Consider the following 27,599-nt stretch of genomic DNA (forward strand, 5'->3'; position numbering starts at 1 on the left):
TTATTAAACATTAGATTCATATATAAGTATATACTGCTTTTAATTTAATCGCATTTAATTGTAAATTAATCAAAAACAATATCAAGTACAGGTAGATGAATGCCGTGAAGGTGAAACAACCATGATGTAACACTTTGGGAAGGCTTGATCCACTATCAAGCCTGTCACTTGATTTTGGAGTCTTTTGGCCACCATTCTGGCACACTGGCCTCAGCAGTCCCTTTGGTGCCATCAGAAGATGTGACTGATAGCACTTCTTTGGCATGAGCAAGGCGGATTAGGCTCAGACCGAGATCTCCGACCCCTGCCCTATGTTTCCCAGCAGGCTTGCCAGACTGCGTCTGTAGTGTTCCTTCCTCAAGGCCTTCGACGGAGGGCGACAGGCGTACTGGCATCAGGCGTTTCCGTATCACTCCAGTGTGATGAGTCCTGGCTGTGAGCTCCTGGCCAATGTAACAGCCTTTACTGAAGCTGATGCCCTGCATGTACTCTAGATTGGATTCCAGGGGGAGTGCCACGCCTGGAGGAAGGTCCTTAACTCCTTCAGGAAGTCCTGGAGAACAATGATAAAAAAGAAAACATTAATTATTAGGGATGTCCTGATCAAGTGTTTTTGCTCCGGATCCGATTCTGATGATTTTGAGAATCTGCCGATACCGATTTTCCCCGATCAGATATTCAGATTTTTATAGAACATATACAGTATATGCCATATGATGATATGCCATATCACAACAGTACAGTACAATATCCAAAATTACAGACAATATTATCCAGTCAAATATCAAGAAATGGATATAATATTGATAGTCTAGGGATGTCCCGATCAAGGTTTTTTGCTCCCGATCCAATTCAGATCATTTTAAAACACTATTAAACAATGTTTTGGGTGCAAGGAATGAAAACCCACGTTTCCCTCTCATTCCTTTTTGCAATAAAAATCAACTTGGCCTTACCTATAGCATAGCGATGTCTATGATAGTCTTCTGTGTCACCTTGCTTGCATGATGCGATCATACTCAAAGGGTCAATTTGATTGTCCAGCACCAGTCTCCAGCCCATGGCCTCAGACCGTGCGTCAGTCTCCCACACTGGAGCTTTTTCTGGGGAGGAGATATCTGGCTTAGCCAATGTTTGGCTTGTTTCTTTCCCCAGGGGAAGCACTGCCCACAGAGAGAGGTCTGGACAGGGGTTCAGGTTCACCTTCCGCCGAATCTTGTACACCTTCAAGTGCCTCAATATCAAGTCTTTTACAGTGCTGTCACACTCGAGGAGAAAGCTGCAACCTGCCTCTGCTTCTTTTATACTGAAAGACAAAGTGAGTGAGAGTCGATTAAAACCCTTACCAAAACGTGCAGGTGCGTTTTGAATGGTACTGCGTAATTAATCACCACCTGCCAATTTGTGTGCCCCAAACATTTGTGCTTCCCTGGTCAATTTGTGAGGACGTTTGTGGTGATCAACAGGAAGTTTTGATAAATTAAGTCCAGCTGTCATTCCGGGCCCCTCGCCCAGAGAATGGTGTCCGTGTGAAGTGAAGCACGTGGAGATATTTGACTAAACACACGTTTTCTGCCAGAACTTTCACGTGGATATGAAACTAGAGGACCACATCTGACTCCAAGTCTTAGAAATTATTTATTTGGTGAGCAAACTGAGCATCGACCACATTTATGCCATGCATGTCGTGCTGCTAACTGGGAGTAGATATAGGTGATCTATGGCTGTGTAATGTGTATTAGGAATAAATATGGAATATATGTATGATCACAGACATTCTCTAGGGCTACCAAAACGGATGAGCCTTGCTTTACAGATAAGGCGGTGGTCACGCCCACCTGTTTACTAGTTTAGCTGATAAAAAAGTAACATTACTGCTATCACATGACCATTACTGTGGACGAAAACAATGAAAATGTAATATATACACACACATTATTATAATATCAGTTATATTACCTGTACAACATGATGTCATATAGTGTCCTTCCCTGTACATTCAGCATGTGTGCATACATAGCTCTTTGTTGTTCTTCTTCAAAGAGCCCCATGTCGTTGGTTATAATTCCTTGGAGAAACGCCCCGGTATCTTGTCCTTGGATCTTGATCAAGGTCCTGTGATGATGAAGGTTGTAACACACATACCGTGGCTGTTCGTGTTCAGGACCACGTCCAGTCGCTTCTTGACTGTACTTCTTGACGGGGATCCATCCGCTACTTGTTGTTAAACATCGATACCATCCGTGGAGTGTTCGAGAATGACACATATAACCACGAAGCAAGCTGTTGCACCCAAACGTGGCCTTAGACAAGTAAAATATCGCCACTGGATTCATTGTGAAGAGTGTGCTAGAAAACCTACATTGCAATCTCTGCGTGTATGAGTATCTGTCCTCCTTCGCCGCTCGACGTCATATTTAATGATGCGAAATTCGACGCTGCATGTAACGTCAGTCTTGCCGAAATATGGAGTTATTTAACGAGTAGGCCTACTAGTTGTGCCAAAATGTACCCTTGTTGAGTCCAGGTTAGGTCATACAGGGCCAGGGGAGTCCTCCGTCTTTCCTCAGCACACGCTCCATTTTGTACTCCCACAATGCATTGCTTCATAATAAGAACACGTGAGTGATGATGATGATCCCCCTATGGTGATGATGAGTAGTAGCGGGTCAGCGGACAGCGGGTTGTTTTCTTTTCCCCCTTTTTGTTCATCGATACTTGCGGACTATGTCTATGCTTGCGGCCAGTGTTTGCAGTAGCATGGTTTGCTGGTAGTGCAGGGTGTGAGTGAGTGCACTGCTCCCGATGCCCACTCTGTTTTGGTGCCTATAGTGCCTACTAGGGAGTAGACTACGCGTCCTTCGAAAGCCTACACTGGTACATCTACTAGGTGGCGGTGCCTCTCTCTCGCTCTCTCTCACTGGGTATGTCCACACTACAGCGGAATTTTTTGTCGGCAGCCGACACTTTCGGTTGCCGAGAGCCGACACTTTGACTTCTTCCGGGGCTTTGGGCGGTCCCCTACACGGAAGCCTATTTATGGCCTGTAGTCCTCTATTTCGAAGTGGGCGTGAGAGTGAAAAGTGAGTGACAAGCAGTTGACACAAAGGCGCATTCAAGTGTAGGCTATATAGGTGCTGCTTTGCTATGCGGCCATTGAGATGACAGTCCAGTCGACTGGTTAACAAACGTGCCTTTGGAACGGGCAACCCGGGTTCGCCTCCCGGCTGAGGCTATATTAGTTTTGTTTTCGTCGACGACGGCCAGTTTACATCTGACGCGGAGGTCGGCCAGCTTACATCTGACGCGGAGGTCTCAGATGTAAGCTGCCGCCTGCCGACAAGCATAAAAATGAAGTGTGTCACCCGGCGGTGAGAAGGAGAAGGATATTTTAGATTGATTGATTTAAATATGTATTAACAGTTTGCAGAATTACAATACATTTCAAGCACAAACTCAATACAAAGACTGTTAACTGTGAGTGGACGACCCAATTAAGCATTACACTTGTTTACAACAGGGTCCACATTGTTCAATTCATCAAAACACTTAGAGACGTACAAATAGACACTTCTATATAGTTAAAAAACAGAACAGGAATTAATCATAAAACAGTGTTCCCTGACCGGGAATCGTACCCGGGCCGCGGCGGTGAAAGCGCCAATCCTTAACCACTAGACTACCATGGAGAAGGTTGTGGAGGCTGAAGAGAACGCGCTCTTTTATAAGAGAACGGGCTATTTTATAAAGTATAAAGTTATTTTCAATGTTATCAAGGATCAGGGTTACAGTAAATGACAATGTAATTCAGCCAGGGGTGCCATGGATGAAAAGATTACAGGGGTGATCTGAAGCAAACATGAGAACCAATGCTTTACTTTATTTCTTCAGACGATTTTGGACGGACAATGTTACTTTGAGGTGCCCAGATATCTCCCTGTATCCCTCGACATTCACAAGTTCCTCCCAGGGGCGTTTGGGTCTGTGAAAGAAGAAAACTCCAATTGAAACTCCGCCCGTAGATGGCCTGCAGGCTGCATCTGTTCCATTGGCTAGTGCATATCACTGCCGGGTGACACACTGCTTGTCGGCAGCTTACATCTGCCGCAGAGGAGAGCGGCAGCTGTAGGCTGGCCGCCGCGGCAGTCGTCTGCGGAAGTGGAGCATTTTCTCCATCCACCAGCAGTCTAAAAATCCGGTTTTTCGGCTCTCGGCAACCGAAAGTGTCGGCTGCCGACAAAAAATTCCGCTGTAGTGTGGACATACCCACTCTCTCTCACACACACGCACAGTCGCGCGCGCGCGCGCGCGCGCGCGCGCACACACACACACACACACACACACACACACACACACACACACACACACACACACACACACTGTTGTTGGCCCTATCTTGGCTTGGGAGCCCGGCCCCTGTCCTTAAACTTCTTTGCCATACCGGTATTTTACAGTCTTGAAAAACATTTAAAATAGTTCAACTTAGCCCAGGTATGTCCAAACTTATTTTCCCCAAAGGGGGCCATATTAGAAAGTATTAAAACATGCACCCAAGGGCCAACTTCATAATTTAGCTTCGGATTTAATAAACGATTCTATTTATCATCATCAATATTTAATATCAATGGTCTTTTAGTTTTGTCAGGTGTGTGCTGTGAACAAAAAGTGTAACTCAGCCTTTTTTCAGCCTTAGCCTATGTCACATTACCAAAGCAAGGTAAAAGAAATAAGATGGCTGTTCATATTCATAATACAATTATGAAGCTGCGGGATGCACTTTGGGCACAGCCGAATTAGCCGATCTACATCGACACGTTGTGAGTCTATTTGAACTATTTAAAAATGTTTTTCAAAATAGTAAAAAATGGCAATTAAGTTTTAGGGTAATTGGGTGGCGCAAGAGTGCATGCGTGCGTGCGCGCGTGCGTGTGTGTGCAAGAGAGAGATGAAGCGGTCTATTTGATAAAGCAGGATTGATATTGGTTTATTTTTATGAATATAACATTTCAACAATCTTTAACATTTGAGGCACTTAGGACTAGGAGTAGGCTATGACGATAGTGAAGGCAGAAGCTATTATACTGAAACTACTTTGAAACATTGATTCAAAAATAGAAAACATTGAATGCTCATCAGACGTATAGGCTACTGTAGCATGCCTAAATATGAGTTAAATGGGATGGGTCTTCTATGTGGGGATGGGGTTTGTGCACATTTGCAAAGCATGCATTATCTGCCTCAAATTGCAGAAATCATCAGTATGTATTTAACAAATAAGCATTATTGTCAATACAGTTAACTTACCTTTCTCCTTTCAAAAGTCACTGCAAGTATTTGTAAAGTAATTGGTGGTATGTTGCAGTCTCAGACCACCATGCAGTGCAGACCTTTCAGACCTTCTATTCTACGGCACCTTATTTTAATTTTATTTTTATCTGAATATTTCACATGTATCTCCTTCCAGTGACACTCATACATGCCAATATTAATTCTTCAAATACATGCATCTAAGGGCAGGTCCATTTGGCAAACAATCATTTCATCAATTTGTTACAAATAAGTGTTAGTGCAACTATGCAGCATTTTTGTTTCACACTGCATTGCTTGAATTGATTTAGGCCACAATTCAAAATTCAAACTATAAGTAAAATTTCGAATCCAGTTCGACAGTAGATCAAATAAATAGTTTGAAGCAATACAAAAAATATCACTTTACCATATGAAGTTACAGCAGGAATGAGAGATGTTATACTAAGCGGATACAATAACCATGTCAAAAAGCAGTGATATGTGAAAATGACACACTATACACTACAGTAACGAAGAAGATTCATAGCACGGTTTATGATAATGTGTTGTGGATTGAGAGATGCATATGGGAACAATGAATCTCACCGTCATACGTCACGTGTATGCGATCAGAAAAAACAAAACGTGAACTTGTGTTCATTTGTTCTTATTTCCCCAATACACTACTGTGACTAATGCCACTTAAAATGGTATGCCCATCGTCCAACCCCACCATTGTGTGGGCTTTATATCTGTTGTGATTGATCATATATTCCACCCTTATTATTGTTTAAAGTCTCTTCCAACATACACAACTCCTCCAGTTGTCATAAAGGGTTTGAAGTGATTTGCAACGTGACAGTTGTTTCTAGATCCAGACAGAGGACTTTCCATTTTTAACAATGGTCCCACCTTTCTCTGTGGCTGATTTTGGCCTGGCTCCTTGTTTTTCCTGGACTGCGTTGGCCCTATTTTGTTCTGCCACGGTGCCTGCAGACACAGGGCTACTGGTTCTGGAGGTTGGCTGGTTGCTTTTTGTACTATATGTTTGAAATGCCATGTCAAGCTGCTCCTGTGCAACTCGTAAGTGACGGTGCAGGCTCGCAAGATCCGACGGGATGTTCTCATCTGGACTGATGCCCTGCTGCTCATGGGCAACGTTGGCCATGTTCTGCTCGTGAGTAATGAGGCTGTTGGGAATCTGTTTAGGCTTCTCTGACTTCATGACAAGGTTGTACCCCGGAGGGGAAGCCGGGATGTTGCGGGAGAATGGGTAGCCATTATACGACGTCCTCGTGCTTCTCTTCCTGCGAAGGGCGTCCCGAAAGTTTCCGATTCCTATGTGCAACATCTCACACAAATTTAGGAGTAGACAGAGGACGCTCACCACGTACATTATGAGGAGGAAGATGGTTTTCTCTGTGGGCCTCGAGATAAAACAGTCCACTCTATGAGGACAGGGGGCCCTGTTGCACACGTACGAAGGGCTCACCCGGAAGCCATAGAGAAGATATTGGCCTGCCAGAAACGCGACTTCAAAGATCGCCCGAGACATGAGCTGAAGGACATAGATCCGCATCAGGCCCTCTTGCATGATCTTTCGGCGGCCATCATGTCTCTGGGTGGCGGCGGCGCCAGGCTCAGGTCCGATCTCTTGTGCTAACATGGCGTCCTCATAGATCATGGGCTCGGCGTCGTCGTCCTCCCCCTCCTCCGCCACGTCCTCGTGGTTCTCTCTCCACCTGGTGTGTGGTGGCGGCGGCGGCTGCTGCTTCCTCCGTATCCTGTGGTGTCTCCTCAGCTCCTCGTCCTTGACGCGGGCTATCTTGTGGATGGCGTAGCCCAGGTACATGATGGAGGGCGTGGAGATCATGATGATCTGGAAGACCCAGAAGCGGACGTGCGAGAGCGGAGCGAAGGCGTCGTAGCAGACATTGTCACAGCCCGGCTGCTTGGTGTTGCAGGTGAACTTGGACTGCTCGTCCGAGTAGATGGACTCCCCTCCGACCGCCGTGAGCACGATGCGGAAGATGATGAGGACCGTCAGCCATACCTTTCCCACAAAGGTGGAATGGTTGTGAATCTCTTCCAGGAGACGAGTGAGGAAGCTCCAACTCATGTTGGTCTTAAAAGCTCTTTAACTAGAATCTGTGGAGAGAGAGAGAACACAAAAGTATTGATGAGAATTTGACTGCAAAGTAAAGCATGAAGTGAACAGTGTCACCCTATATAGGTCTTATATGTCTTTGTACGACAAATTGCGATAATACCAGATGTAATGTAATAGAAGCTCACAGCACTGCTCATTGTGACACATTTTTTGCTTTTAAATCGGCTATTTCCACTAATGTTTGAAGAAAATCTAATAAAATATACCAATTTTGACCAATTCTGATTAAAAATGTTCAGTGTGAGAGTAGGGACATCACCTCCAACCACTGCAGTACTCATTAAAATCAGTTTGAGATTGTAGATGTACACATTGCACTGCTTGTTAATGTTCACAGCTTCCATTTTCGTTGTATTTCAAAGACCAAGACTATACACAGCACAATCTGATCAGTGTTAATTTGCATAGATAGATAGATAGATAGATAGATAGATAGATAGATAGATAGATAGATAGATAGATAGATAGATAGATAGATAGATAGATAGATTTTTAGAGTTTTTTATTAAAAATCATAAGATGCCCAGCCCGTACAGGCTTACAAGACACTCACAAAAATGACATACACAATGATACACCATAAACAAAATACATAAACAGTTACTTATGGATACATCGTTCTCCAACGTAACTGCCATGCCTTCTCTATGAACTTTCCTAAAACAAAAACTTCATTGCTGTAATTACAACTGTAATTTGGTTAGATTTGAACACTCTTGGAGTTACAATATGGTACAATTTACACTAAGGATTTGACTGAGATAACAATACGGCCTATGTTCTTAATGCATGTCAGCACCCAGAATGATGTCAGCCAGTCCTCACTGGCCATCCCACAATGCATCATGCAGCATGCTGTGTTTCTAGTGAAGTCATGTTTGGTGTACTTGTGACTAATGTGATCCTCTATTTACTCCATTACAGTCACTGATTCCAAGGACACATATTTAATTGTGTTTGTTGCCTGGTTTAAATTGCACATACACCTAATGGAAATGTGTGTGAACTAAATAAAAATATTTTGGCTTCTAATCTAAATATTTTAACTCTATGCTGCATCTGCCAGGTCAGAGTGTTCTGAACACTCTTGACAGGAAGGTGACAAATTGAATAAAAAATAATTTCATCTTGTCAGCAGTGAGTCAGTTCAAGATGTTTTACTATGAACAACAATCATAAATCATAATGGTGTGAGGGTATTAAGCTGTTTTAACTTAAGTAAATTAACAGTAATACTGCTCCCACAGTATATTTGCCATAGCATGCAAAAGGACACACGTGGGTGGGTGTGTATACACACACAAATACATACATCGCAAGCACGCGCACACACGCGCGCGCACACACACACACACACACACACACACACACACACACACACACACACACACACACACACACACACACACACACACACACACACACACACACACACACACGCAAATATTGCATTCAGTCTAAATGGGTAAAGGTTCTAAGTAATATCATTTAGACCTGATGCAACCTATACGTTGTTATACCTTTCAATACAGGAGCTACATCTGTGCCTCATTATGCTATACATGTAGCAACATAATCATTAAAAATACATATTAATCAATACAAATTTGAAGATTTTCAGAAATGTTAGGGTTAGGGTTCGGCGTTTTTAGAGTCGGCCTCAGGTCTAAACAAGCTATAAATGTTAACTCTCCTCACATCCACTATGTGCTCAGACACAAGGGATTCTGTCCACTGAGGGGAGATAGTAGTGTTTCTGACTCCTCGTCCTTCATGTGTTGATCTCATGACTGTGGCACTGTGTTCCCTGGTGTGGGAAGTGCCATGTCACCTGTCATCTGAGTGAACAGACGAGGCTTGTTGGTCTGCCACAAGGCCTCCCCTCCAGGCCCCAGCACCAATGACACTAGGGAGGGGCACAGTCATGAAGACCGATGGCATCTATGATGGGCAAGTTGGCAACCCAGATACCATATATGCCCCGGGATGGCAAGACAGCGGACATTTGCTTCACTAGGATCTAACACATTTGGCCATGTCTTCCATGTGTGATGGAACGTGACTGGCAGACATTATTGAGTTGCCGGGTTTAGAATTTCCACAAAATGTTAGTGATGACCATGTTTTTCTTGAATCACTTATATACTGTATAGTCCACATTGAGCGCATAGTTATGTTACAATTACTGTAGTAATTATATACATTATACAAAAGATGTAGGGAAATTGTAAAATTGAATAGGTTCTGCATGATGAATGGTTGCATAACAGTTATTCATAATTTGGTCTGAACAAGGATTCTGCAGTTCAGACAAATCTGAACTCTTTAATTTCATCCAGTGTGTCAAGTTAAACATTTAATTTAACTATAAACTGAAAAGCGAAAAATCATTAATTATTTTTGGACTTCCATATTAGTCACTTTGTCAGTATTGAATTGATTGTTAGTGTTTAAGTTTGATCTGCTTTAAATAACAAATTAGTATTTTCTAATCTAATGCAAAAATAACCATTCATGTTCAATAGTGTGGCCATAAACGAAACTGTACAGTATACCTTTTCATGATTAAATGTACATACCCCAGGCCATTTTGGATGGCAAAATCGTCTTATAGAGCTGTAAACCTTTTATTCTTTTAATTTAAAAGCTGAAGAATTGTATTTTGACACATGGTGACGCACGCAAGCCAAACCAATCCAATTTTCCAATAAACTATTTTACTGATGCAACTCCAATGTCATGACAGAATAAATTGCATCATAAAACTAAAATCTTGATGAACCCACCTGGAAAAGTTGCACATGCCTGGCCCATCCTGAAGGTTGTCCATATCTCCTCTGCTCTCCTTAAATCTCCCATGCAAAGTCTGATACACCGAATAGACCATCCATCCTAATGCCCTAGCTGGCACCTGCCCTCTATTTGCTAATTGCAAAAAAAAAACGGATCAAACTTTTTAGAGCAAGTAACTTAGCTTTAACTGATCCTGGTTCCCCTACGCTATGAGTTCTTGCTGAAGTGAATGCCTCACATTCTGACTCATGTCTGGTTTCTATTACACCAGCCTTCTGCCCAAGACGGTATTAAAACAAAGGCAGGAAGAAAAAAAAATCCTCCTCTGGCAAATGACCCTCTTCCAAGGGTCAGACATGAGGATATCTTACTGCAGATTGAAACACCCAACCGGGATGGAGCTTGTTAATCGCAAATGTAGTCAACCTCCCCCATACCCACATGTTCACCACTTGTAACACAGACCATGATAGTTTATTTGTTCCCCTCTCTCTCTCTCTCTCTCTCTCTCTCTCTCTCTCTCTCTCTGTCTCTCTCTCGTTTGCTCTCTCTCTCTCTCTCTCTCCCACCGTCTGTTTCTCTCTCCTCGCTGTCATTCTCTTGGTTACTCTCCATCTCTGCACGCACGCACAGCTGCATAGTCTGAGCTCCTTACTCGCCTCCCGACCACCTATACTACTGTATATAGCAACAACTATAGCTAGCAAAAATGGTGATGCATATTATTTGAGGTATACGTCACAAGCATACACGTGTGTGAAAGTGCAACAGGGATATCTCTCTCTCTCTGTCTCTCTCTCACACACACACACACACACACACACACACACACACACACACACACACACACACACACACACACACACACACACACGCACACACACACACACACACACACACACACACACACACACACACACACACGCAGGTGCACTATATATTCTAGATAAACAGCTTCTATATTATCTTTCAGTTATAAGCAGGTGGCAGTAATGTCAGGGGGGAGAGAGACTGGGGGTTTTGAGGAGAAGTGTCAAAGGGACATGAGCCACATTGCCTCAGTAGATCCGCTAGAATGTATCCAACAGGTATGCTCAGTCATATCAAGTGTCCTAATATTTAGACCTTCCATCCAGGCAAGTGGCCAGAAATTAGACCGGTTGACAGCTTGTACTCTGTTCTCCACCCCATGTCTTTTCCGACTTGGTGTTTACACTTGAAGCTTTCACCTCTCAGTCTGTGGAATGCAGTAGCACACAATGGGATTTTTTTTCTTCACATGTCAAGAATAATGCCTATACATGTGTACAGAAATCATGGGAATCTCAAACTTATGTAATCTGCATCTGACCCTGCATGTGCATGCATGTACATGTGCACAATTCCTCACTGGGTTCTCTCTTTTTTTCCCCTAGCCTAGATTGTCCCAATTTCAATCAGGAAGGCCAAGAGAAAGCACAGCAGGAGACAAATGATTCATGTGAGATTGAAATCGTAAAGGAATTCCTACTTTGTGCCAGCCATCTCTCTGAAGTTTGGGAAGTCATTCTAAACGCAACTACTTTTAATAGACAACAGATAAACGGTTTAGTGTCTGGCTTGCATTAATGAAATGTATCTGGTCACTGTCATAATGGTCATATTACCATATTATTTGCACTAGCCCTGCAATAACCCTTAATTATATCCTGCAAAATACTAATACAAAACGTTGCACAGCACAACGGCCTTCTTTTATTTAATAAAATTGATAGATTCATTGACGTATGATTTTATTGTGATATAAAATTATTATGAGTTATGAGTGTGAGTCAACTACCGTTGCAGTTCTGTTTGAGCATAGAGTGCCGACAATGAAGCCTGACTTCATACTATACGCATGGAAAACAGCAGATCTACAAGCTTGTAGATTGGCTATTTTCGGTGCACGCCACCTGTGTATATAACCCTACAGTAGATGGTATAAGCCAGGCTTTAAAACAAGCCAGCTGGGCCTTCAGGACTCATCTTCCAGAGGCCTTGCCTCCAGACATTCCCTCCTCGTCTGACTGAAGAGATGTGGCGTTGCATTGCATGCACCCATGGTGCACCATGGAGGAAAAGATGCATGCTTCTGGAGAGACTATAGAGAGCATTTGGGATTCAGCGAGGCAGACATGTCCCAAAGGGGTTTGCTTCATGTCCCTCCAAAATATGACCATATTGCCACCCAAAAGACAGATGGTCCAGCTTTGAATATTACCATGTCTGAAAATTCTGTATTGTCTATTCAACTGTATGAGAAAGTGGTTCATGTTCACAAAATTCAGTCTGTCCAAGGCCAGGAGAATATACAGGTATAGTGGAATTATGTACAGCAACTGTAAGTGTTAGTTTTTAATATGTGTGAATGTGTAAATGACTTGTGTGCTTTTAAAAGAGTGAAATACACCAACATTTGTATATACTGTAGGTCAGATAACATCTAAATTATGTTTGTCACATAACAAAAACTGCATAATCTAACAATGAAGAAATATATTATGTATCTATCGTATATGAATTGAACAACTTAACAATAAATCTTGATTCTTGTTAAAATCACCTTGACAGTCTATCACCTTGACAGTCTGAGTTTGCTCACGAAAGAGCATACTGTCACCTTTGATTCAAGTATTATTTCTAGAATAAAATAGTTGGTTTGTACCCCAGATGGCTACCAGTTATCAGAATCACAACACCCACGGAACTTGTTAATTAGAGTGAGATTTAAAATACTGTGACAGGATCAACCTTCAGGAGGTCAATCATGTGGGGTTTTGCGGCGCTAGTGAGTGTCGAAGCGATGCAACAGTCACAGACAACATAGAGAAGTGAACATCTTGACATTTCTCCTTGGCCCCACCAATGTCAGCACAAGAGTTTTGGCAACACATAATAACAGAGCAAAGTTGATGTGAGCCGACCGGGGTCTGTTTATGTAACAGATCAAGTATGATCATGTGACTTGGATTCCCCCCCCCCCCCCTAGAGAAAAGAGTGACACAAGACACCAGAGCAAAAGCATTCAGCTCAGTGTTGGGCTCCTGCTCCTCTTTTCTCCACCACATGCAACTGCTCTCAACCAGACAGGGCTATCCCATAGGCTGCCTGAGAGTGGTGGCAGTCCTATCTCATTTGTTCATCTGTGTTCGCCCAGTTTTCTTTTTCAGTCAAGCCTATTCTACCCGCTGGGTGAGCATGTCTAATGCCAGTTTAGACTAAGGCTGGACTCCACTGAAGCAACTGAGTTGAAAAGCCTTGAGGTCGATGGCAACAACACCACCCGAGAAGAACATATCTTCCCTCAGCTTGGACTGTTTGTCTTCTACAAGTGAGGCGAGCAGCAGGCAGCTGATTTGTATATTATATTAGTCGTACAAAAAGCAACAGAACATTTTCAGGGTAGATTTTTAATATGAATTGACTACTGTCTCAGCTAATTCTATAGCTGAGACATGAAATATTGCTGTAGTCGAAAGGAGTTAAGTTCGCACCTTGATCCATAAAAATGTACAGTATCAGTCTAAATATGGTTTTTGCATTGGATTTGTGAAAATAATCTCTGTGGCAAATGCAAGTTCTTGATAGATTGTTCTGCAATTCACAAATTAAGTAAATGCAAGTAAAAAGCTATAAACTATTGTGTTGATCATCACCACCATCAATTCTTCAGTCAGACTAGTGATGACGTAATGTCTGTAGTGTTGTAGACTGTAGTTTAATTTAGCTACTGGTTAGCAGCTGCTTTTTTTTAAGACACAAAAGCTTCAAAATTAATGAATGGGGTGTTTACTAGCGTATTTTTGTTGTAAAACAAAATGTGAAAATCCCTAGCCTGTGTTGTTGACCACAGACCTTTTGGCATTTTTACCAAAAGCCCATTAAAACCCCCCCACAGACTTTGAGAGAGAGAACCATATGGCAATATATGGTTTTGGGAATAGAAACGTTGCCACTATGGACCACACACGTCAAATAAAATGAAAATAAAAACATATATTCTATGATGGCTAATTAAAAGGGCAAATTGCACTTCATTAAACAAGACATTTCCATGCTGTCAGTCAGACTGGTAGAGCATAGGTATACTTTCTAGTGTGAAACCTGCAGTATGAAGTGCAGGGGTAAGGAACACAGTGATGTTGCCTCCCAGCTAGAAGATCCCAAGTCATCAGCGCCCATACCCTACGTTCGGTTGGCGAAAAGGCCTTTCTGTGTGTTTTTGCATGTTTTCCCCGTGTCTTAAAAGGATCCCTGGCTAATGAGACAAATATCTTTCACTCAATTCTCTCCATATGCAGACCGGGGCCATCTTACCATATGAGTTAATGGCAAGGTGCTACCTAGGTGCAACTTCCAATGGCAGCCCATTCATCCAAACAGAAAAGTCCTATCTGATTGTATTAAACAACGTCAAACTCACCGACATTGCAGCTGTACGGAAAGCTTGAATTATTCTCTTTCTATCCTCAAAGTGTTTGTTTTATAAAAAGCCACTGTATACATGTTATCAGCTACTTTGTGTCCTTGCAGGTGATTCTTTTTCTAAGTGCTGGAGTTTGGAAGTGCTTGTTAGATATCCCTCAACTGCCCTGTGTAGGCTACCACCTGTTTTGAATTAGCACATAATGCAAGAGGCAGCAGGACATTGTTTAACGGAAAACAAGTGCTTCCAAACTGCCGCAGTCTGCAAATGGTCAATAGTGACAACTCCCGTCGCAAGTTGATGATGTCATTTGTCCATGTGTGGTCCAGCCCTATGGAATGTATGGAATGCACATGCTAAAAAGTATTTAGAATATTGTTTTGATACTCATTTAACCTTAGGAAGTATTAAGTTGTTTTTTATTAGCATATATTCCATACATTCATAGGGCTAAACCACACATTAGCATATGACATCATCTATTTATAAAATAAATAGAATATTTAACAATTTATTGTTAAATATATATATATATTAATATTATATATATATTATATATATATATAAATATTTATTTTACAATTATAATGTATTAAGGCATATTTGTCTTATTAGCCAGGGATCCTTTTAAGGTAGGTACCCTCACAAAAAACATGCAGTAATCCTGGTCTCTATACTGCCTCCCCCTGGTCAGCCGGGGTGCCTGATGGAGGGGAAAGGAACTAGTCGGAATAACGTGTTCCTTCCACACGCTATGACCTACCGGGGAATCTCCCCCCTGTCATGTGAAAAGAAGTGACCTGCACAGTGCACACTCACCATGCATTGAAGGAAGCATTAACTCAGTTTGGGACTCTCCCCAGGTTGGCAGAGAGAGAGAGTAGCGCCAACATGTGGACTGATACTATATTATAGTCTCTTCATTTATTGCTTTTTATACTTTAATTTAGCCATTGTTTTATGTAACCACGTTTTGATGATGGATTACGTTGGTGGAACAATATGTGGAGAAAATCGGCAGTATAAAACAGGATGCTACAGCATGTGTCATCACTTAAAACAGTACACAAGAGTAAAATGCCCTCTCTAATAAAACTGATAAGGTTCCGCTGGAAATAAGGGCCATGTTATCTCTTAATACTGGAGTTTTTTTTTGCTTTACTGCCCTGCAATATTCTAAACATGAATGTGGCTCAGTCAGAATATCCTCTCTCCAGTCTATATGTATCCACATAGATGTTGTATTTAAGACATAAACACTCAGTTGAAGACTGATGTTCCCTCTAGTGCACATTATGAGCTGGAGCATAATATATAAAGCATGTTTTGACCAGTCCTATCTGCATTTAACCTATCACAAAATAAATATATTGAAAAGTTTCAAATGTAATGTTTTATTTTCACCTGTAAATGACATGCCCAAAACCAGAATGCCATGCAGGGTTAAATTGGACTGAGGTCTGAGTCTTTTCCCTGTCGCTCATATCAAAGACACTCAAAAGAGCTTCATGTAAAAATGCGTGAAACATGCCAGCCATGAACCCAGTTTTCCATTCACCGTGGCCAGGAGTGAAACATTCTATCAAAGTAGGCCTACTCCAACAACTGCAACTTGAATGAAGAAGGGCTAGGGTGATAAAGTGATAGGCCTATGGGTTGCTAATTACTCTGGAAATATGTAAACTCAAGAAATACAAGTCGGAAGTAGCCTATACAGTTAGTAACGTATGTAAGTTAGTGTAATATTGTTCTTACTTAACTGTACTGTACTGTAGGCTACTGTACTTTCTAACTGTAGTGTACAGTAGATGAAAATGACTTAAATCTACTGTTCATTTGAATAATCGCATCTCATTTCAAATCTACTGTCCATTTCTTCTTCTTCTTACTGTACATGCATTTCAACACACACAGCTACAGTACCCACTCTTTGTTGTGGTGGTCATTCTTTTTTTCACACACAGTGGGACCTTTTCAGGACAGCAGCACCAACCATTCTCCTTACAACAACAAAGCTTTTGCTTTAGGGAGCTGGGGGGGTCTTAACTCTTTGACGTGATCTTGTCATAACTGCCCATGTCATGTGGGCTGATCTGGGGCAAGCCCCCTAGGAGCAGCAGACACAGTCAGGGTCATTTGGACTAACAGAGATATAGGCTGCTAACTGAAACTCCTTCCAGACGCCTCGCTGACATATCCGTTCTCCAGTGCAAGAGCTACACCAACTCAGTGCACTTCAGACACTGACAGCAATGCTGCAGGCTCTCATAACAACAGCTCTCTCTCTCTCTCTCTCTCTCTCTGTAATGTCTTATGCAACAGTACCTCACACTACAATCCTGCGCATGCAGTACTATTTAAAAAGCATGGTATGTAAAGCACGGATATCTATGGCACTTGTCTTGTGATAACAGTGATGCAGGCCACCGCCCAAAATTAGCCTGGTTTGTTTTCTGCAACAACAAAACAATCAAATGATCCTATGGTGGTGAAATTATGCCATAATAATATTCTGGAACGAAACAATAGTATCCTATAAATATGTGTTGTAATGAACGTCTTGCACAATTAAGAAAAGCCTCCAATGAGAATCTAATCTACGTGTAAGCCTATAAATCTTCAGGCACTCTTGCTCTAGCTTTTTTGTGCACTTCATCTTGATGTCATCTGGAGTTGTTGATCACTGTGTTTGTGTGTGTGTGTGTGTGTGTGTGTGTGTGTGTGTGTGTGTGTGTGTGTGTGTGTGTGTGTGTGTGTGTGTGTGTGTGTGTGTGTGTGTGTGTGTGTGTGTGTGTGTGTGTGTGTGTGTGTGCGTGCGTGTGTGTGCGTGTGTGTGTGTGTGTGTGTGTGTGTGTGTGTGTGTGTGCGTGTGTATGCGCACTTGCATGCATTGGATTTATTAATTTATCATTAGATGGTTTTTAGCCACAAGATGGCAGTAAAATTGCAGACTTTCAATAAGAGTGCACTATTGGTTTGACCTGATGTCTGTCTGTCTGTCTGTCTGTCTGTCTGTCTGTCTGCACATACATATCAGGATAACACTTCTTATTTTTGTATATTCAAATTAGAATCCAAATGAGAATTATACTGAATACTAAATTATAATTTATTAACCTAAATCAATCAAATGCTTTTTAGCCTGCACCCAACACATTTAGTATTATGTTTATGGATGGTAGAGTATGTGTTAATATAATATTAAATATATTAACAGTTAATATAAGTTAATAATTAACTTATACATTTGGGGTGGTTGTAGTTTGTCTCCCTGCTCTTCTATTGGGACATTTGGATCGACTCAAATGTCTCACCTACTGTATATAGACACAGGATCTGACACGGAGTTTGACCTGATGGTCAATGTCTCCCCTGAGCAAGCAGGGGAGACTCTATTAGCTCAATGGTACAAAAATGTCTGCAAAAAATATATTTGTAATCATTTCATTATGTTGTATTATTTTGTGCATAATGTTGTGGTTTTTGCTTGAAAACCAAAATAACATTCCTTGAAAGGAAACCTCCTAATATCTTAATAGTCTAATTTCTAGGGCATTATTAGGGCACTAAATAAAATCAGCTCAAATCTCGGCAAGAGTGCATATCTTTCTTTCTTTCTTGTAAACTAAGTAAGCAACACTCCTGCACAATTACAATCACACCACTTTGATAATCGAGAGCCAAAAGGTTGAACCTACCTTTCCATGGTCGCTATAGAATACCCAGAATACCCTGGGCTAGGATCCAGAGGCATGGTTTCACTGTTCAAGCTCGGAAGCAGGATGAGAGAGAGAGACAATGGCTCATTTTTCTTCAAAACCCCTCACCACCAAGTACAGGCATGGACACTCAGGAGTCCAGCAACCTCCCAATGGGCCCATTGTTCTCTGGTTTGTTCGCCTCCATCACTAGAGCTCCACTAGTTGTTTATTTCATTCAGGATGACTTCTGTCACAGCCTTATTCATTCACCCAGAAGCTAACACTGATACATACGTCTTTGGACCTTGAGACCCCTGCGTGTGTGTGTGTGTGTGTGTGTGTGTGTGTGTGTGTGTGTGTGTGTGTGTGTGCGTGTGTGTGTGTGTGTGTGTGTGTGTGTGTGTGCGCGCACATGTGCAATGATGTATGTATGTGTACAGATCTATAGATTTGTCTGTTTATTCTGGATTTCCCCTGTCACAAAGGGAAACTAAGTGTAGTAGCCTGCAGTAAGACTCAAAATGGTGGTTTTCATTGTCTTCTTGGCTAATGAAAGCATCTCTCCAGCCTCGGGAAAGGGCTATGAATCTGCTGTAGTACAGCCCAATTACACTATTTTGTATTTTGATTGATTGATATTGAATACTTGCAGTTACAATTTGCATAAAAAAGCACAGGGAAGAACAGTTCAATGCAAGGTCTGCACATTTTAAAGCCAAGAAAGCCCAGTTGGCTTGTTTCCATTGGGGTCCTTGTGTACTCGTTCAGGAGGTATCCATTTATCAGATTCAATTGTAAAGTGTTCCAGTTTCAAATGACAGGGCACTTGTTTGTGTCATCCCTTCCAATTGTATTTGGTGTTCTCTCTCCTGATTCGATAAAATTGGTATCCCGACCTGAACATTTATTTTATGCTTATAAAGAGCTGGTGAGACAGGGAGATCCCTGTTATTGAACACTCTATATCAATTACTATTATCATAATATAGCACTATTTAACTCTTATTTTAACGAAACAAATATCACTTACTGCACCTTTAGAGTCATAGATTTATGTTTTATTAGTTTTTTTTCTTCTGAATCTTGAATATATATCATGTAGGCCTATAGTACATTTGCTACAGTATATATAATTTTTCCAGCTATTGAAGCCAAAGGCAGCTTTCGAGATTAGAGAAGCACATTTTCATTCTTTCTCTTGCTGTGCTTTTGTTGCCTCACGCTCAAGTTTGACCTCTTACATAAAAGAGGGACAGATGCTTGTCATTATCACCAGACCACATCTGTTGACCGTTTGTGTGAGTGTGGGTGAGTGTGTGTGTGTGTGTGTGTGTGTGTGTGTGTGTGTGTGTGTGTGTGTGTGTGTGTGTGTGTGTGTGTGTGTGTGTGTGTGTGTGTGTGTGTGTGTGTGTGCGTGCTCGTGTGCAAGAGCACATGCAGGATTTGTTGGTTGTGTGGATTTTTCCATTCGTTTTCCAGCTAATTCGAGGTTTCTTCCCGTTAAAGGTTTTTCTTATTCTTGCCACCGTTGCCAAGCGCTTGGGGGAATGTTGGGTCTCGGTAGAGATCCGGACCTGCTTTACGTGTAAAGTGTCTTGAGACAACTTGATTTGGTCAGCAGTCAGCACTATATAAATTGCATTTATTACTTGATTGATTGACGGTAATTCCAGTCTTGTGTCAGATGGATTATTTGCATTTTAAATTGCCTTCACTGTGCAACATTCAAAGCATAGTTTGTGCACTATTGCAGGAGACAACAAATGCCTTTTAATATTAAAATACTGTGTTAGAGTTCATTCTTTTCTCTTCTCTTCAGAAAGTCAAATATTGTAAGCCATGGGTTAACAGAAAGTGTTTGTTCATCTGTTTCTCACACTCTCTCATGTCAAGGACCCCCAAATTAATATTTACCGGTATTTGGCTATAGGCTACGGACTCCCAAGTGTTTTGACCACATACAAACTTTGTGATGTTAAAATATTTGTTTTCAAGACCGTCAAAATGAGGAGCAACATTTATGTGTGCTGCTATACGTCCTATTCTTTGTTATTCAGAGATCCCCCTTTAGCGGAGCAGATTAATGGCAAATTTCATAAGAATCATTCACTTTGATCCAAGCATGACATTTGGCACAAATACAATCTAAGGGCCACTCTTATGGGAAAAGGCACTGGCCGCTCAAAATTCCAAGATGGTGACCATTTTGTTCAACATGGCCATTGGCCGCCACCTTAGCGGAGCAGATAGTGATATAATCTTTCAGATTGTGATACAAGGAAGGATGGAATTTGGCACAATTACTGTCTAAGGGCCACTCTTATTGAAAAAGGCGCTGGCTACGCAAACATACCACCACAGAATATATCTGGAACTCCAACTACCAGTGTCTGATTATTATACAAATACAGGAGCGTAGACCTGCCCCATCCTATTCAGCTATGGAGTAAAATGTAATTTATTCTTTGAATTTTTGTTCCATTCTCAAGCCAATTTTGCTGCTGCTCTGATGAAACTTTGTCTAATCAACATAACTGATAATATTTCTATGTGATTAATCCGTCCTCAAATCTTCTATTAATGGCTAGGTATGCTGTCATGCTCATGTCAGCACAACTGGAGAGCCTATTTCAACCAATTGCTTGGTTAGAAGAACTACCTGTATTAATATAAATATTTCATTCTACTTTAGTCTTTTTTGGGCGATTCCTCTGAGTAACACCAGAGGGGGGCTCAAGTACCAGTGGTTGGGAACCTCTGCGTTACCGAAGTCTGATGTTAATATCGGTAGAGGGCGCAAATCCACGGGTTCATGTACTTTTTATTTGCATTATCCCCATAGGGGGATTTTAGATCCCCTCATATAAGATATGAAGATATGGATATGAAGAATCAACTGACTGAGAGAAAACGCTATTGTTACTGCTACTGAATTAGTTATATTTTCGCTAGAACAAGACTGTATCATGCTGTATATGAGTGAGTGACTGTCGCAAACGATACAGAGACACCTCCCTGACAATAACGCAGAGACAGACAGCTTGTTTATTTTTGGACCACAACGATTTTAAGATGAGCCCATGTTATTCTCCGTAGAGAAATTACTTCCGTGAACCAGGCAGAACCAGGGGATGAGCGAGTGACGTCAGGACGTCGGCGCCCTATAGAAGCTGCTTTAAGAAGAAACCTGGTATCACACAAGTTGTCAACGAATGTTCAACAATACAAAATTAGATTGTGCTAGGAAGTGACAGTCAGATGCTGTCAAAGTAGCTAAATAGATGAAGGCCACACAAAGAGCCATAGATAGAACCAGTCATGATTGTCTGGCCTGCATATTTTGTTCGGCCATATAGCCCCTTGCCCAAATGTGATGACATATAGAAAGAGAATAAAATCTGCACTCTCAGTCGTAGTAAAAGTCTTGTTTAATAATGTTGAGCATCCGCAACAGCAGTCAATCCAGACAAACACGTTTCGGCCTATATACTCTAAGGTTTCAGCACGCGGGCCTTCGTCTGTGTCAGAATTTGCATTATTAAAAAGGCATACATACTGTAATAGTGAACATTCATATTATTATAAGAAATAATTATTGTCTCATTTCAACTCACAGAATCCACATTACAAAAAGGATAATCATAGAAAACAGTTTAACACCAATTCTTCATTTAGACCTTTAGGAAATACAGCATTTAAGAAATGGATCCAAAATGCTTCACGTTGCAATAATAACCAGTCTCTGTTTAAGGGGTTAATATATTCTATGCCTTGAAACCTCAGGGTACATATGTCCAGTACTGTTAAAGTCTGGCTATGGGGGATTTTTCATCTTTTGTTCTGATATTACCTTTATGTTCAGTGATTCTGGTTCTTAATTCTCTTTTAGTTTTTCCTACAAAAATTCTGACGAGCCGAAATCATTTCGGCACTACAGCGCCGAAACAGCTGTAAAATAGGAGTATGAATCGGCCCTAAGAATGACACTGTTTCAGGACTAGCTTTGAGGGAAAAGTTCATAGAAGGTAACCTTGAGTTGATATGGGATGTGAAGCTGTTAAAAACAAAAAAGATGTCATTAATAAATCTAAACCAACATTTTATGTAAACCTTGAAAGGATTATTATTATATATAAAGTCTTCCTCAAATTTTCCCATGAACAGATTTGCATAGTTTGGAGAGAATGGGCTGCCCATAGAGACACCTTGTTTCTGAAGGTAAAACTACATTATCAAATTTAAAATAATTCTTATAAGTAAGAACCTCGTTAGCTAAGTCCATGACCAAATCAGTGGTCAAGTGACTGGTCGTCTCTTGACTGCATATAATATCAAAGGGCTTTTAGGCCTTCTTTATGAGGTACATTTGTGTACAGACTAGTTACATCCAGTATCCATAGTAAAATACCTGAGTCCGTTATGTCCTTGATAGAATTTAACTTGATAGAATGATAGAATTTAAATACCAGTCTTTACATTTTGGGCAGGAACCCCTTTTGGTGTTTTAAGCATTATGTTATACTTTAGCTATTGAAAAATAGCAGATCTACAAGCTCATACGAGCTTGTAGGTCTGCTATTTTTGAAATATCATGAAAATGTAGTGCAAATCTTTGAATATATTTTCTTTCAGAGCGAAAGTTTTTAACTCAAATCTTTGCTTCTGGTCCATATAACAACATATTTTCAGATGGGGGTCGGCGGCCAATTTCATATATTTTTGGGGGTCCTTGACATGAAAATGTTTGAAAACCACTGACATAGAAACATAGGTTTTTTTAGAAAACTGTCAGAATTTAGAAGACATTTTGTAGAATCGTCCTCAGGTCGAAATGGGTTCATATGAAAATCGACATACTGAGAGAGAGGTTCAGTCTGTTAGAGAACCATTACCCGCCACTATGGGGCGCCCTGGAACAGGTATTGTACAACTCTTGTGAATTGTAGGCAGAGTGTAAAGTAGACAGGGTGTTCATACCATGAATTTGTACTCATCTTTAGAAATAAATTGATCAGACAAAGCTTTATCTAATGTACTTTTAATTTAATTCGAGAATTTAATAGTAGGATCAACATATGGTATAATAATCTGCATTGCCAAGTTGTCTTTTTATTTGTGTGTTTCTTTGTCCTGTAGGACTATAGCACCTCCTTTATCGGCTCTACGGATAACTATAGACTGATTAGACAGTTCTTTCGAAGCATTTTGGATCCATTTCTTAAATACTGTATTTCCTAAAGGAATTGGTGTTAAACTGTTTACGATTATCCTTTTTGTAATGTTCTGTGAGTTGAAATGAGACGTATGTATGTTCACCATTATGTAAGCCTTTTTAATAATGAGGCGGCTATACTATACGGCTGTATAGTCCTTTTTAATTTAACACTGAACAATTCTGACACTGACGAAGGCCTGCGCGCCGTAACACGTTTGTCTGGATTGACTACTGTTGAGGATCCTCAACATTATTAAACAAGACTCTTACTATGACTGAGAGTGCGGATTTCATTCTTTCTATATGTTCTCTTTGAATCTACATCCAGCACATGCCTGAACCTTTAAAAGACTGAGTTGAGCGAGCCTTTTCCCTTGAAGTGAACTCCAAATGTGATGACCTCATCACATTTTTGATGACCTCTTCACATTTGTGATGACAGCTATGGCCGTTTTTAGCCCTCAGGAGTGTTTTTCGTGCAAAACGAATGCTTGGTATGGATTCAGAATCATGAAAACCCCATAGTTTGACACGTCACATGCTACTTAAACCATAATGAAATTTGGAAAATGTTGCCTTTATAGGTTGTCTTTGGTGTGGTCACATATAGGCCTACAGTAACTGGCACTAAGCTAATGATTTGGAAGAGTCATCATACCAAAATATAAACTAGAGACATGTAGGGAAAGTATATGAAATAAACATTTTACGGTCACCTTAGGTGGTACCAATTCATTGAAATATCAGTGTTGACCCATGCACTAAGAGCAGTGTGCCGGATCTTTATTCATTAATATTTCTTCATGAACATATTCCATTCCCGTAATTTATCCAAACCTTTAACTCTTACCACTGGTGGTCCAGGGATCACCAGTTGAAAACCCCCTGAATATAGTATGTTGGATATAACCAGGGGCCTGTTTCACGAAACTTGGATTAACTAATCCAGGATTTAGGCCAAAACCAGGCTTTTTAAATCCTGATCTTTACAGCCTGGTTTATTCCGTTCCACTAAAGCCAAGCGAGGCTCAGAATTGGTGGATTTGGCGAGCCGGGATCAGCAAGCCTGGCTTAATAGACAGTCTGGCTTTTTGTCTCTAGACCCCTTATGTGGATCACAGATTTACTGATCCTTCTTCTTCATGGGGTATTAAGGCAGTTTGCATCCTTAATAGTTGCATTACAGCCCCCTTCTGTATATCTCATTATCTTTACTAATCTATTCAAGACTTACTGATACAAGGACTTAAGCTTCTAAAATAAATACTGCTGCTGTAATTAAAGAGAGAACATACTCTCAATAGTGGATAGACTGAATGATTAACTACCCCAAAAATATAGTTTACATTTTACCACTACTATTAACTTAAAACAGAATTCTTAATATTGTAAGCATAATGATATTGTCGCATTGTGATATTTGGCCATAACTCCCTCCTCTGAGGGAGCTACCTTTGGGGAAGGGGGTTGTTGTCCAGACAGGGCCGGGTCATGGGTTCATGTAGCATGCCAAAGTTTGTGCTATTGCCATTGAGAATGCATTGGGCGTTTAAGTTAAATAACTCAGAAACTATAAAACATTTAAAAGTAAAAAGTTCCAGCATGTGTCTCCACAGTAAGCTGAATTTTACAAAGTGTGAATGGAGTTTCTAGGTGAAAGTGATTTTTTTAAGTGCCACTATCTGCCTATAAATGTCTCAAATTTGAAAGCACTATATTTCTAAAACTATGAAACATTTCAAAGATTCCTTTTCAGGCACACATGTCCACCGTATGATGAACCTAAATAGGTTTGAATGGGGTTTCTAGGTGTAAGTATGTAGGACTAGTAGTGGGTGAAACGTTACAATGATAATATGTTGTAAAACAATGAGTAATGGTAATATTTAGTGGTTTTCACTTTTACAAATAAAAAATAAAAATAAAAATAATATAATATAATAATTCTTCTTAACCGTGCACTTGTACGACAGCAAACCTATTCATGGGGAACATTCACCAAAAGCAGCTGATCTACAAGCTCACAAGCTGTCATGATGTTGTGCAGCCTATATATTTTGGTTATTTGATTTTATATAGTGCTTAAATTAGTCCTTTAATGCAGACCGATACAAATAAGGCAACATAAACCCATAATAATTGAATAAATCTGGAAAACATCATTGGTTTGTGATCAGTTTGACTGCTTAATGAACAGTAAAGACATCAGGATTAGGTTAAACCTGGCTGTTAGCCTGGTCCGGAGCAGGCTAAGTCCAAAGCATTAGTTTCCATGGTAACTTATGTAGCATCACTTTCATGAAACCGAATCAAGCCTCAACATATCCAGGTTAACTGGTTAAGTTAATCTGGCAAGATCAACCAGCTTTCATGAAACCGGTTAAGCACTGATCCAGGATATATTAAGCCAGGATATGTGTTAAAGCCCGGCTTAATCTCTAATCCAAGTTTCGTGAAATAGGCCCCAGGACACTTAGGCCCGGATAACCTTGAATTTAATATAATGCACAATACACCTGAATATCCAGCCACAGGTTTAAATAAAGGGGAGCAGAGAGGGGGCAGAATCCTTACTTTAATCACTTAAAAAAGGAAGGGTCATCAGGTTAGAAATGTATTTGAACCAATTTTAAAGGGGATGACTACATCAGAAACGAGGTTAAATGTCATCAGTCACTATAGCTTCATAATATTACCGGTACAGTCAGGGGTGCAGTGGTGTCCACACAGGAGGAAGCCAGGGAGTGAGGGAGGTGAGGGGAATTGTAATAGTTTCACCGCCACCAAACAAGTGCACAGTCACACTCGCAGTCACTGTAAAGCACAAAAATATGGTTAAAATACACAAAAAGTTAGAAAAAGAGTTAACACGCAACAAGTTAACATGACCTTACCTAATGACAAAACCTTGAATAATCATTCAAGGTTCAATCTGTTCATTGTTGCAGATTTAGGAATCGTAAAAACTAAAAACATAATACCATAAATGAAACAGCATGATAACTATTTTGTACCATTTACCCTTTACAGTATTGTATGAATGTATTATGGCAATTGGCAAGTGCAAAGCGCAATAACTGTGGAAAAAAAAGAGCACCATGACTGTTTGTATCCAATTCCATTAATATATTGGCAATGAGCATAATACTGTATAAACAAAAATAGAGTTGATAAATATTAGAAATAATGTCCAAGAGGGATAATCACTCGCATCTCGAGGGGGAAAAAAAATCACACCTGTGTGAAGTGAGGGGCGCTAATATATTAATTCTAACTCATGTTGTTTAGTAGCCCCTCTCTGGACCCCTCGGTTAAAGGGTAAGACCACTTTTTTTGAGGTTTGGGTTGTGTAGTTACTTTGCCATGATGCAACTCCAAATGTGGACAAGAAATAAAAAATAACTGCTCCAGTGATTAGAAATTGATCATTCAAAATATGCTCCTCATTGACTTACATTGTAGCTAAAACAACTCTCAAAGTCACTCTTTTAGTACGTAAACAAACACAAACAATGTTGATTCAGACAATATAGAGCATCACCAAAACTCATGTGGTTTTATTTTTTCATAAAAATATTATCTTCCTGTTGGGAAGAAAACCCGGACTGGATCCGTGGATTCGGATCCAGATCTTCAAATAGTAAAATCAACAGGAATCTAACATTTTTATGAAAAAATAAAACCACATGAGTTTTGGTGATGCTCTATATTGTCTGAATCAACTTAGTTTGTGTTTGTTTACGTACTAAAAGAGTGACTTTGAGAGCTGTTTTAGCTACAATGTAAGTCAATGAGGAGCATATTTTGAATTATCAATTTCTAATCACTGGAGCAGTATTTTTTTATTTCTTGTCCACATTTGGAGTTGCATCATGGCAAAGTAACTACACAACCCAAACCTCAAAAAAAGTGGTCTTACCCTTTAAGCTCTTTTCATCGCTTAATAGGGTCCCTTTGTATTTCTTCCACTCTCTATGGTAGACA

At 40.6% G+C, this 27,599-nt stretch overlaps 2 protein-coding genes across 3 annotated transcripts; both read right to left on the bottom strand.

Moving 5' to 3' along the window:
• Window positions 1-16: 16 nt before the first annotated feature.
• Window positions 17-2,661, bottom strand: iba57 (iron-sulfur cluster assembly factor IBA57). Its single transcript, XM_083782375.1, has 3 exons — window positions 1,960-2,661; window positions 957-1,306; window positions 17-553 (listed from the first exon to the last, which is right to left on the bottom strand). Exons 1-3 carry the CDS (start codon window positions 2,334-2,336, stop codon window positions 165-167), a joined length of 1,116 nt encoding a protein of 371 aa, XP_083638501.1. The 5' UTR covers window positions 2,337-2,661; the 3' UTR covers window positions 17-164.
• Window positions 2,662-4,974: 2,313 nt separating this feature from the next.
• On the bottom strand, window positions 4,975-18,534 carry gjc2 (gap junction protein gamma 2). Of its 2 annotated transcripts, none has more exons than XM_083781529.1 (2): window positions 18,398-18,534; window positions 4,975-7,437 (listed from the first exon to the last, which is right to left on the bottom strand). In XM_083781529.1, the coding sequence occupies exon 2, from the start codon at window positions 7,406-7,408 to the stop codon at window positions 6,158-6,160; it is 1,251 nt and encodes a 416-aa protein (XP_083637655.1). In that variant the 5' UTR covers window positions 7,409-7,437; window positions 18,398-18,534; the 3' UTR covers window positions 4,975-6,157. The 2 variants fall into 2 exon arrangements, with proteins under 2 accessions (XP_083637655.1, XP_083637654.1); XM_083781528.1 differs by lacking the exon at window positions 18,398-18,534 and adding an exon at window positions 10,246-10,668.
• Window positions 18,535-27,599: the final 9,065 nt, after the last annotated feature.

The sequence above is a fragment of the Protomyctophum parallelum genome, assembly GCF_964188405.1.
Source record: "Protomyctophum parallelum genome assembly, chromosome: 14".
Taxonomy (NCBI): domain Eukaryota; kingdom Metazoa; phylum Chordata; class Actinopteri; order Myctophiformes; family Myctophidae; genus Protomyctophum; species Protomyctophum parallelum.

Coding starts and splice junctions, on each gene's coding strand:
- gjc2 (XM_083781529.1), bottom strand. CDS start 7,408: ATGAGTTGGAGCTTCCTCACTCGTCTCCTGGAAGAGATTCACAACCAT.
- iba57 (XM_083782375.1), bottom strand. CDS start 2,336: ATGAATCCAGTGGCGATATTTTACTTGTCTAAGGCCACGTTTGGGTGC. Junction 1,307..1,959: donor TATGACATCATGTTGTACAG/GTAATATAACTG, acceptor TTTGTCTTTCAG/TATAAAAGAAGCAGAGGCAG. Junction 554..956: donor TAGACATCGCTATGCTATAG/GTAAGGCCAAGT, acceptor ATTGTTCTCCAG/GACTTCCTGAAGGAGTTAAG.